This window comes from Oncorhynchus masou, chromosome 19 (assembly GCF_036934945.1).
Source record: "Oncorhynchus masou masou isolate Uvic2021 chromosome 19, UVic_Omas_1.1, whole genome shotgun sequence".
NCBI lineage: Eukaryota > Metazoa > Chordata > Actinopteri > Salmoniformes > Salmonidae > Oncorhynchus > Oncorhynchus masou.
Window position 1 is genome coordinate 7,302,325 of NC_088230.1, and position 13,448 is coordinate 7,315,772.

Here is a 13,448-nt window from a genome sequence, read left to right on the forward strand (position 1 = left end):
TTGTAACTTAGCTAGTCAGCTAACTTATCTAACGTTGGCTAACAAGTGAAACAGTGTCCGAGACAGTCCAGAAGAAGTGTCAGACTTAGCTAGCTAACTAACGTTAGCTAGCCACCGTTACAGACTCTGGCATAGTTAGCTAGGCAAAAGTCAACAAAATCTGTAAATGTACTTATATTCCGCGACAACAAGTTAGCGTTGGGAGCATGCTCGTTATAGTCCTATCCACGGGTAGGGGATGGGTATCCATCAGCAAAAGTGAAGTTCTGTTCTGGTAGCTAGCTAGCTACCTTAGCAGTTGTGCTAGCTAACATGATACGGAACTGTGACACTAGCATATTGACATGCATATTGGTATTAAAAGACAGCAATGTATTCACCTAAAAATATGTGTTTAGGCAAATTAGTCAGCGAGCTTCTTATCACATGAATTGTGCAAAAATATGATAGATAACATTAGCTAGGTAAGTGCCAGCCAGTCGGTCAGTGGTGCTGATAGAATGAAACTGGTATCAACTAAATGTGTTTCTATCTATCCCATGAAACATGACATTGCTAACTAGGCATAATTTAGCTGATAAAATGTTGAAGTTTATTAGGAAGTTTAATTAGCAAGTTAGACACCGGACAACTTTGGTAGGTGTTGTAGCTAGCTTGATAGCTTGGATTGCATTTTCAAAGATTTTGGTTGATTGGTCATCAATGGTCAGAATTACTGCTCTTGGAACTCATGTGTTCACCAGAAACGGTTTCTGGTAAACTGTTTACCACTGGTGGCAATACATATTATTGTTGGTTTGCCGCAGATTCACCACTCATGACAAAACATTTTCAAACTTCTGGCACACTATTTAGTTTGCAGAAATGTTGCATTTTTATAAGGGAACAGTTAGCCTAGCTTTTCATCGTTGTTTGATCAATAGGACTGTAAAGATGTTTTTATTAGGTTTTATTTCCTGCCTTGTCTATTAATTGACCAAACACACAGCTGCTTTCACACTCTATATTGCTATAGGATTTTCACAAATGCCTTTAGCTTACGTAATTCACAAACATTCTAAAAATTTGTGAAAATGGCCTAAGTGCTCGCTTGTCAGATTTTAGTTTTTTTTAAAGTGTCATATTATTCCTGGGGGTGTACAGTATATGAACAGATTGCAATAAGATTTCAGTTAATGTTGCTAAAATGCTGTCAGTTCCACTTTAAGATCGCTTTTTTAACTCACACTGTCAATCTTTTCCTCTTGTGTTGATCTTCAGTTGTACAATTTGATTACTTATATATGTTTTTGTAATTTCATCTTGTTCATCTCACCTTTATCAACCAAAAGGTCAGGAGCTGTTATTCTGCATGACTGCCTCTCTCTCTTTCTTTCTTTCCTTCTCACCAGTATCTCTCCAGGACATTACTATGAGGAAGGCATTTAGGAGCTCCACCATCCAGGACCAGCAGCTGTTTTCCCGCCAGTCGCTGCCCATCCCCCTGCAGGAGACGTTTGACCTCTGCGAGCAGCCACCACCCCTCAACATCCTCACACCCTACAGGTCAGCATCACAGCAACCACACCCCAGATTGGGTAATGTTATTACAACCTGATACCTTATTAGTCAGCACCTGAACAGCCCATAAACATACCATGATGTCATTGGTAAGAACCTCTTCAAAATCATGGCCCATTGGTTAGAATCTTAGTGTGTCTGTGTGGGATAACACTACAGATGCAACCACTGCATTATTGATCACCCCAAGCAAATACTACCAGGCTAATAGCGGCTTTGACCTGAGAGGGAAATCTGCCTGGTGGATGTTTATACTGTTACATGTTTGCTTACATGGCTCTCCGTTTGTGTGTATGTGCATGCGCGTGTGTGTACACTCCCCTGCAGACATGTGAATGTGTGTGTATCCTTATCGATGCGTTTGTGTATCTTCACACTGTCTGTCTTGGCTGTTAGCTCAGGTTGCAGCCAAGAGGGAGAGAACATGAATGCGAGAGAGAGGAAGTGGCTTCTGCAAAAGAGATAGAATTAGAGTTGGATAAATGTAGAGGATACTAACCTCAACATTAAAACCTTCAATCCAAATCAAAATTCCATACCTAAAATCTTGATTTTGGACAAAATGACCCTAATAGACTATTACTGCAAGCACCATCAATAAAAAACTTATAACAAACCTAAACCTGCAGAAGAAACACAGCGGAACCTGGAAATACCATCCAACACAAAACTGAGTGAGTAATATTCCGTCTGGAGCTACTTCTGAAGCCAAAAACTAAAATACAATCATATCAAAGTAATTTTGTTATATAAAGCTAAGTAAATACGTATACTAAGCTACCAAGATGCTAGGACAGACCTGATGGAACCTTCAATTAGCACTGAAGTGTGAAGTCAGATGTGTGAAAACCCTTGAGCCCAACAATGGCAGTAGAGTTTCACAGCGTAGCCCTGTCCAGAGGTCATTACAATACAGATCCCAATGGATATAAAAAATAATCCTGCAAGGATAAGTACAATCCAGAGACACTATTTGCTGACTGCTACAAAGAGTGGAATGTAAGCAACTTAATTTTCCACGCAGACCATCCCCTGGCATGGGACATGGGACTGGCATGGGACTCAAGAGAGAGGGTATTGGCCCAGGGTGGAAACTCAGAATACTAGACATTGAGGGAAATTGAAACAACCTCTGTTAATGCGTACAAGTCTGGGACAGTAATGGTGCAGGGCATCCCCATGCAGTTCCAGCAAGACTTTTATGGGATCAAAGAGAGGGCACTGCAGGAAAAGCTCTCTCTCTGTGATGACTCCCTCATCCTAGGTGAGTCTGATCACACCTCTTCAAACTGTCCTGCAGATGAGGAAACCCCCCCCCCCCCCAGCACTGAACATACCCAGGTCCCACAACTGCACTGCTCATCCATCTCCCTGGAGAGCTAGTCTACCCAATCCAGACAGAACAAGCCCACCAAACAGACCAGCACAACAACAACCCCCCCCACCCCAACAAGACCCGGAGGGCAGAAGGTGGAGATGGATGGCTGTCTGAGAGAACTGGCTGCTTTATGGACTGAGTTGAGAGAACTTAGAGGCACACATGGCACTGAAGGACAATGTCAAAAAGCTGAGGTGTGACAGAGAGCAGGACACTTCCCCCAAACAAGTCAGCAGAACAGCCCACCTCATACCTGAACCACAACCTCAACACCACAATGTGACAGACAACACAGGACTCACCAACCCAACAGACTCCACCCCCTCCTAACAGCCCTCCTATCAGGTCCCACGATAGCCCTACTGACAACCGCCCCACATCTACTGAAGACACACAAAAGCCAGAGATTGTGCTCCTCATTGACTCAAATGGCAAATTCATTCAAGAGGATTAACTTTTTCCAAACACAAAGTGGCTAAACTCTGGTTCCTAAACAATAGGCTGTGCCTCAAATAGACTGTGCCTCAAAACCTAATGTGTACCTGGACCACCAGTCCACCCTGGACTTGAACAGCCTTTACGACCAGGTCCATCTCTACAAGGCAGCAATCCCAACTTTTGCCAGGACCCTGAAGGATGTCACCCTTAACCGTAGCCCCAGCACCTCACACAGGAGCAACAGAGCAACGGACACCCCACCCAAACCAGCTGGAGACCCTCCCAGACATGCAAGACCCCGTCTCGAAGGACCTGCACCGAGAGAACCCACACCAAGAGGACCTACACCCAGACCACAGCACCATCAGCCACACCCCAACCAGCTAAGACCACCTCAAGCAAACCCTGGCCACACCCATATACCACCCCCCATATCAGACCAACGCCCCTTCTGCCCACCAAAGCTTTTGACTCAATTTGGCATTTGCTATACAAATGTATTAAAAGTGGTGTTGAGGGAAAAACATACAACGTTATAAAATCCTTGTACACGGTTAAAATTGGCAAAAAACATACACATTTCTTTCCACAGGGCCAGGGGGTGAGACAAGGATGCAGCTTAAGCCACACCCTCTTCAACATATATATCAACGAATTGGCGAAGGCACTAGAACAGTCTGCAGCACCGGGCCTCACCCTACTAGAATCTGAAGTCAAATGTCTATTTGCTGATGATCTGGTGCTTCTGTCCCCAACCAAGGAGGGCCTACAGCGACACCTAGATCTTATACACAGATTCTGTCAGACCTGGGCCTTGACAGTAAATCTCAGTAAGACAAAAATAATGGTATTCCAAAAAATGTACAGTTGCAGGAACCACGAATGCAAATTCCATCTAGACACCGTTGCCCTAGAGCAAACCAAAAACTATACATACCTTGGCCTAAACATCAGCGCCACAGGTAACTTCATCTGAGAGGCAAGGCAAGAAGGGCCTTCTATGCCATCATAAGGAACATTAAATTTGACATACCCATTAGGAACTGGCTAAAAATAGAACCCATTGCACTTTATGCTTGTGAGGTCTGGGGTCCGCTCACCAAACAAGAATTCACAAAATGGGACAAACACCAAATTGAGACTCTGCATGCAGAATTTGTTTACAGCATAAAACACAAAATAATGCATACAGAGCAGAGCATAATTTTTCTGATACCCTCTAATTATCAAAATCTAGTTCAGTTTATGCAGTTTAGTTTTGGAATAGTGTAATCTGTGTAATACCTTGAATTGTATGAGGCGATGTCTGGAGTTAATGGAGCAGGTGTGGATATACTCCAAGCTATCTTCCCAGTCTGCCACCGAAATGTCAGTCCCTAGTTCTTCCTCCCATTTTGCCTTAATGGCATCTGTAGAAGGTATGCTAACAGATCTAAAACATCATATAGATGAGATATCAGTTTGTCTGAGGTGGTGCATATTTTTATACACCCATCAAACATGGAAGGTTTAGCATTCCCAAATGTTGCAAAGGTGTTTTCTAACATAGTCTCTAATTTGTAGGTATCTGAAAAAGTTACTTCTGGGAAGATTATAAGTTTCCCTCAGCAACTCAAAGGAGGCAAAGTCCCTTCTATATATAGATCCCCTATGATACTTATCCCTAGCTCTACCCATCACTCAAAGGTGTAATCAAGGTTAGAGGGGGCAAAGGAGGGATTCCTGGCAACAGGGAGCATGAATGATATTGGTCTAAGATCAAAGTGGACTTTAATTTTGGACTGTGCTATGTATAAAAGGATTGTTACGATAAAGTGACATCTCCAGATTGACAGGCGGCAAAATCACAGCGACAATAGCGAAGGATTTTGGATTTACAGAGGCGTTTTTTTACCTATCCTGTGTGTTTTATGTTATTTGTTTATGAAAGGACTTAGGTATGAATACTGGGATGTTCTGGTATAGGTAGAGAAGTTGTGGGAGGAAGACCATTTAAATTGCATTAATTCTTCCGAGCAAAGAAATTTGGAGAGTTCTCCAAAATTGTGTGTTTGCCTTGAGTTTTTGCATCAGAGATGGGAAATTCTCTTTAACTAATGAGGAGTATTGTTTGGTAACTACAATTCCTAGTTAGGTACATTTTTTCTGAAGATAGCTTAACTGGAAGATGTTCTAGCCAAGAGGTGTTTTGCAACCGTATGGGCATTAATTCGCTCTTGTTCCAATTGATTCTGTATCCTGAGAAGGTACCAAACAAATTAACCACATCAAGAATAGCTGGAATACTAGCTTGAGGTTCTGTTACATAGAGGAGAATGTCATCTGCGTATAGGGAAATCTTATTTACAGTATCTTTAGTATTATAGCCATGTATTGCTGCATGAGATCTGAACGCCTGAGTGAGAGGTTCAATAATTAGGGCGAAGAGCATAGGTGACAGCGCACAACCCTGCCTTAACCCTCTATAAAGGTTAAATTGGGGCGACAATGATTGGTTAGTGAATATTCTTGCACAGCTGGATGCAATTTATGAACCCATCTCCAATATTACATTTCTGTAGGACCTTGAATAGTTAGGACCACTCAACATGGTGAAAGGCCTTTTCGGCATCAAGAGATATAACAGCAGGGTCCACGTTAGGTAACCTGAGAATAAATTATGTTGAAGAGGCGACTGATATTGAAGAATGAGTTTCTGTTAGGGATAAAGCCGGTCTGGTCCGAATGGACCAATTTTCCAATTGAAATGCTAAGCCTGTTAGCCAGAATTTTTGCTAAAATCTTTTGGTCTGTATTAAGGAGAGATATTGGTCTGTATGACCTTACCTCTTCCGGATCTTTACCCTTCTTATGTATAACTGTAATGAACGCCTCATCCAAAGTAGGTGGGAGTGCTCCATCATCATTGGCCTGAACCAACATTTTGTGCAGGTAGGGAGAGAGCATGTTGCTGAATGTTTTATAGAATTCACCAGGGTATCCATATGGGCCCGATGTCTTGCCACTCTTTAGAGATTTAATTGTTTCTCAAATTTCTTCAAGAGATATTTCCTTATTCTGGAAGTTGGAATCTTCCTGGTTCAGGGCAGGAAGATTTACAGTCCTCCAAAAGGTTTTGCATAATTAAGGGGTTAGGATCCGCTTTAGATGTATATAGAGTCTCATAAAACTGACAGAATCTGTCATTGATGTCTTTGGGGGAAGAGAGTAATTTCCCAGATGCAGATTTAACTTTGTGAACCATTCAGTCACTCACATTTTTTCGAAGTTGTCTGACGAGTAATTTGTGTGGTTTGTCACCAAACTCAAAATATTTTTGTGAAGATTTAGCAATTTTAGCTGAGAGAATCTGATTATATTCAAATTTTAAAGAGGTCATTTTTTAATGTTTCTCCATAGATGGATGTCTAGCATTCTCCCTATCCAGAATTTGTCCCTCCAATTCTACCCAATTTTCCTCTGTTTTGCCTAGTCCTGGCAGCCTGAAAGGAGATGATACAGCCTCTAAAATAAGCCTTCAGTGTTTCCCACAATAATACTGAGGAAGTCTCTGTGTTGTCGTTGGTATCAAAGAAAAATGTAATTTGGTCTTTAGATGTTCACAAAATGTTGGTTCTGTGAGGAGCTGAGGATTCAACCTCCAGATCCTCTCGTTTGGTACAATGTCACCCAATCCCAAGGACAAGGTGAATGGACTGTGGTCGGAGATTATAATATCATGACTCCTCAAATTACAGGTATATGGGAGTAATTTCGCATCAACCAAAAATTAGTCAATTTGAGTATAAACATTGTGAACATGAGAGTAAAAGGAGTATACCCTACCCATAGGATTAGAGATCCTCCATATATCAAATAGGTTAGAATTATTTTATGAAGGTATTCAAAAATTCGCTTGAATAGGAGGTAGGGGTTCGCCGGGTAGAGGATCTATCCAAATATTGGTCTAGCACACAGTTAAGGTCCCCTCCAATGACCAGGTTAGTATGGGAGATATCTGGAATCAGGACTCTTTTGGAAAAAAGAGGGGTTATCAATGTTTGGCCCATAGATATCTAGTAGAGTTACGGAAATAGAGTGGATCTCTCCTATTACGATCACATAACGAGCCTCTTTATCTGCAATAGTGGTTTTATGTAGAAAGGGAATTCCTTTCCGTATCAGAATCGCTGTGCCTCTCGTTTTGGCAGAGAAGTTAGTGATACACTTGCCCCACCCACCTACATTTAAGTTTGCTATGAGAATTGTTATTCAGATGGGATTCTTGCAAAAAATATATTATCAGATGAGAGTGCTTTCAAGTGGGCTAGGACCTTGCCTCTCTTAATTGGTTTGTTTAAACGCTTGACATTCCAGGAAGTGAATTTAAGCACCGCCCTCCTCTCGTTTGTAGTTCCTATGGTGGCCTGCATAACATGTAACTTGATAAAAAGGTAAGAAAGCGCACCAAGCCATCACGATCAGCATATGTAGCACCTACCCCCGAGCAGTATCCAACCAACCCCTCCCCCCGGTAAGCACCTTTACTCTCCACCCTGTCCCCCTACTTTCCCCAATATTTATCAGCAACCGACATAGACAGCAGTACACGTACATATACATATATATACACATAAACACACATATATATATATATATATATATATATATATATATACATATATATATATATACAAACACATCAACACTTCAACTATGACTGACAAAATGAGAAAAATCCAGAAAATCACATTGTAGGATTTTTATGAATTTATTTGCAAATTATGGTGGAAAATAAGTATTTGGTCACCTAAAAAAGGGGTATCTGCGTTTGCCCAACCATCACCCCCAGTCCCCTGCAAGCAAAAAATAAATGGTATGGTAATAAGAATTATGTACGAGAAAGAAAGAAACAAAACAAAAATGGGGGAATATAAGAATATCCATCCGAAAGTGTCAATGATCAAACCTGGAAGGCCACCCAAACAGGCATCTCTGAACTCCAACAACAGGTCAGTCGTCTAGCCGGAATGAAAGTGAAATTAATGTTAAATAAAGAGCTCTGACCGCCCTCCATTGGTCGGCTCGCAGTCTTAAATATTCGGTAGCCCTTGCTGAGACAGTTTAATAAGGTTTCACCCGTTCTGGTATAGTATGGTTTCGAGTCCATGAGCAGACCCTAACACACAATGACAAGGTGCTCTAACCCATATGGGGGATTGGTGTATATTCCCGGATAAACTTCTCTGCGTCCAAAACCGAGGAGAGACAAATCTTCTCACCGTAAGGAGGGGTAATTCTGAGTCTTGCAGGGAAGAGCAAGGCTGGGCGAAGATAGAGTTTGGTCATGACATCTCTGTCGCCGGCGTGATGTTTTGCCACGTCGGGCGCATAATCCTCATAGACACGGAAGGGGTGTCCTTTATGTAACAGGTTACCCCTCATCCGAGCCTCGCGCAGGATAAGATCCTTGGTCTTGAAACTGTGACAACAGATGATTACTGGGCGAGGACGTTGGCCCGGACCAGGCACTGGGACAAGGGCGGGATGTGCACGGTCCAGCTGGGGATCCGAAGCCAAAACATCCGATCCCATTGCATCTCTCAATAGCTTGGCAAAGAAGTTGGATGGGGCGAGAGCCAGCCTCCACCCCCTCTGCCAGACCATCAACGCAAAGGTTATGAAGTCTGGATCGGCCCTCCAGGTCGACCACTTTCACAGAAAGCATCTGCACACTATCCTGCAAGGACGTGCATAGCTTCTCTAACTCGTCAATCCTACCAGCGTTGAATTCAGAAGCTTTCTCAAGGTCTACAATACTCTGGCCCTGCGAAGCAACCATAAAAATGGTGCTCTCGATGTTGGTGTCCAGTTCAGCAATAGTAGCCTTAAGATTCTAATAGCCTTAGAATCCTAAGTTCTGTAAGTGTCACATTGTTACCTGTGCCTTCCACCATGTCTGTCTCGTTGTTTGGTGGGGAGTAGGCCTCCGATGTGGATTTATTGTCCTTTGGTTGCTTATTTCTCTGCATTTTCACATAGAAAGTTACAATATTGTATTAGAAAGAGACGTTTGTTGTAAAAAGTTCCATAAAGTAGGTTAAGTTAGATTGTTCCGCCCCCGAGCTGCTCTTCCTCCTGCCAAATGTATGACCATATTAGAGAAACATATTTCCCTCAGATTACACGGAACCACAAAGAATTTGAAAAAACTAATCCAATTTTGATAAACTCACATATCTACTGGGTGAAATACCACAGTGTGTAATCACAGCAGCAAGATTTGTGACCTGTTGTCACAAGAAAAGGGCAACCAGTAAAGAACAAACACTATTGTAAATACAATCTCTATTTAGGTTTATTTATTTTCCCTTTTGTACTTTGACTATTTATTAATCATTACAACACTGTATATAGTGTCATGTCTTATTATGTCTGTTCCTGTCCTTTCTCTTCACTCTGTCTCTCTCTGCTGGTCTTATTAGGTTACCTTCTCTTTCTCTCCTTCTCCAGCTGTTCCTCATCTCCCCTAACTAACCCTTTCCCCACCTGTTCCCATTTTTCCCTCTGATTAGGTCTCTATTTCTCTCTCTGTTCCTGCTACTTTCGGTGTCAGATTCTCGTTTGTGTTTCTCATGCCAGAAGCAAGCTATCGTCTCATTTGCTTCCTCCTAGTCCTATCCTGTCGGAGTCTGCCTGGCAGGTGCATCCTGTACACTACTAACTATCTTTTGTTTGCACCGTGTCCAGTTAATCATATGCTACGTGTGATCAGCTACCACCGTTCCTCTGTGACCCGCACCGACCCAGAGCGACCTGCAGCCTGTCGCCGCTACCCAGCTATTCATCAGAGGGACTTTATGTTTCATTTGTCGCCCTCTCTGCGGGTAGTCTATTGTGCCATTGACAACGTCGGAAGAGGATCTATGCCATTCCTGTTTTTTCATTAAAAGAACTCTGTTTCTGTTAAACCGCTTTTGGGTCTTCACTCAAGTACATAACATATAGACATAATATGACATTTTAACTGTCTTTATTATTTTGGAACTTTTGTGAGTGCAATGTTTACTGTTAATTATGATAAATTAAATTCAGAGAGCCAGCTGGAGATAAATAATCCATAATGAAACCACAGCAAATGGTCCGGGGCCTTTTATTTGTCTGGGTTCTCAGTTTAATAGTGTGGGTTTAATAGCTGTACGGCTCAGTATCTGCCTTCTCTAGGATAGATGTCGGCTGTTGAACTGGTCTATGCTGAGAAGCAGCTGTAGATATCGCTATTTTTATTTATTTAACTAGGCAAGTCAGATAAGAACAAATTCTTATTTACAATGATGGCCTACCGGGGAACAGTGGGTTAACTGCCTTGTTCAGGGGCAGAATGACAGATTTTTACCTTGTCAGCTCAGGATTTGATCCAGCAACCTTTTGGTTACTGGCCCAATGCTCTAAATACTAGACTACCTGTTGCTATGGGACTGCATACAGACAGACACCTCTACTCAGCATGCTCTCTGACCCCTCTGTGTCTCAATACTTCTGACTCTGTCGACTTCTGAAGGACTTCTGGACCACTTTTTGAGTTTCTGTCCTCTCTTTCCTTCCATGCCCCCTCTTTCTTATTTTATTTTTCTTTCGCTCCTGAACTTCTCACCAGAGGTCTGTCTGCTTCACCTCAGGCTGTTATTCTTCAGATCCAGCTGCTGCTGCCCTGTCAAACACACACACACAATATAAACACGCATAGTACTCAGTCGGAACAGCATTTTCTCTCTCTCACACACACACACACACACACACACACACACACACACACACACACACACACACACACACACACACACACACACACACACACACACACACACACACACACACACACACACACACACACACACACACACACACACACACACACACACACACATACATGCACACAGACACACAGACACACACACACACACACACACACACACAAGATACACATAATACACACACACCCTACCACTCTGTCACACTCCTGACATCCTTCCCCATGTTGTTGCATATCATTAAACGTCCTCATCTCCTTCTGATGTTCTTTCTTTTCATGTTAACTCTTCCTCTTGTTATCCCTCTCTCACAATCATTCCCTTTCGTCACCGAACACTCCATGGTAGCTAGGAAGAAGAGGTGCATTATGGGTTATGTAACCCTCTAAACTCTATAGGTGGCTCAGGGGGTTAATGGAGAAACAAGTATGATGTTATGGTAGAATATATGGCAATTAGTTCAGCACCTTTTGGTGGTGTCACCGACTAGAATGTGTAAGAGAAGGGGAGAGAGTCAATGTGGCTATTTGTGCTTCTTGGGCACATCGCATTCCCATGTTGATATGATATGATGGACAAATGTGTGCATGAGGGTGGCAGGGTATATGTGTGTTTTTTTTTGAAGTGATAATTTCCTCCTTCTAGTTGGATTATTCCTGGTTAAGGGTGAAGATAGGGTGAAATAAAAAGACAAATGAAAAGATAAAAAGAGAGAGGTCAAATTTGACCCTCATCAGCCATCTCTGGTTCGCAACGCTCTGAGTAGCAGATCTAGGATCAGCAAGACTGACCACAAATCAGTGACTATGGTTAACTCTGGTTTCCTACTGCTCCTACAGGGATGATGGTAAGGAGGGGCTGAAGTTCTACACAAACCCCTCCTACTTCTTTGACCTGTGGAGAGAGAAGATGCTGCAGGACACGGAGGATAAAAGGAAAGAGAAGAGGAAACAGAAGGTAAGGAAGGGCCAGTGGGCCGGGCCATCACCAGCATCCTGTCTTCTTATTGTAGGATTCAGCGTGGTGTTGTTTGCACATTGATCCTTAGCTGAGGTGCTGTGTCACTAAGTAGCTTTTGGACCCTAACTAATGTCAGATCAGCTTTCCCTATTACAGGTTTAATCTCAGCCATTATGAGCCCAATATTGGAACTGTTCTCGGATTAGAATTGCCTCTATTATTAGGGAGGGAAGGATACACAGTGGTTCTCTGTTGTCTAGTTTTTTACTCTAATTAATGTTTACATCTGCCCTCTCTCTGCCCCTGCACCTCATGGGGGAGCCTATGTTTGTCCTGAGAGAGACACACACTCAAACTGTATACACACACATATGCATACACCCACATACCGTACACACAATTGTTCTCATGTGGGGTCCCTCATAGACACACACACCCATACTGTACACACAAATGCTCCCATTAGCGAGAACATTGTGTATACTCAGTGAGATTTACACACACGCACACACACACACACACAATCATGAGGGAGCCTTTGTCCCCCCCCCCCCCCCCACAGTCCCTAAATTACAGAGCATTCAGCTCCTGTGCAGATGGAGGAGTCTCCCGCCCATAGCCCCTGGGGCTCCCTACGACGCTACTCAGCACCAGCTTGTGTCTCCATATTTGAGTGGCGGGCCATAGCCCTCTCTTCATCATAACCATCCTTTCGGAGCCCAACGTGATTAGATTTTCAAGCACAACCAACCAATGAGGGAACCCTGCCAGAGAGGTTTGGGGATATAAAAGTTGAGGTTTGGGTTTTTGTGGTGGTGATGATGAAGGGTTCAGTCACAAGACTCACAGTCAGAGAACAGGGGACAGTAACAGTCACACCACTATGTATTTAGAGAAAGACTGGAAATACAGAAATTGTATACAAAAATGGCTCACAGAACAATATATAGATAGATACAGTATTTAATAGGCCTTATTTGGTGTGAACAGAGTATTTGAGTTAGGATGGTGGGGAGTTGAGGCCAGATACCAGTCTCAGAAAAGGCCAGTGGAGTTATGAAGCACTATTTTCGCTGCACCACAATACACTGGCAGCCATTACAGTATTTTTATTTTATTTTTTATTTCACCTTTATTTAACCAGGTAGGCAAGTTGAGAACAAGTTCTCATTTACAATTGCGACCTGGCCAAGATAAAGCAAAGCAGTTCGACACATACAACGACACAGAGTTACACATGGAGTAAAACAAACATACAGTCAATAATACAGTATCAACAAGTCTATATACGATGTGAGCAAATGAGGTGAGATAAGGGAGGT

General features: G+C 42.6%; 1 protein-coding gene across 1 annotated transcript in view; it reads left to right on the plus strand.

Moving 5' to 3' along the window:
- Positions 1-13,448, plus strand: part of LOC135505748 (actin-binding protein WASF1-like) — a 198,272-nt gene that overhangs the window by 159,516 nt on the left and 25,308 nt on the right. Inside the window, 2 exon segments of the mRNA XM_064924836.1 lie at positions 1,392-1,545; positions 12,006-12,123. Of these exon segments, the coding sequence (XP_064780908.1) occupies positions 1,392-1,545; positions 12,006-12,123 (272 nt within the window).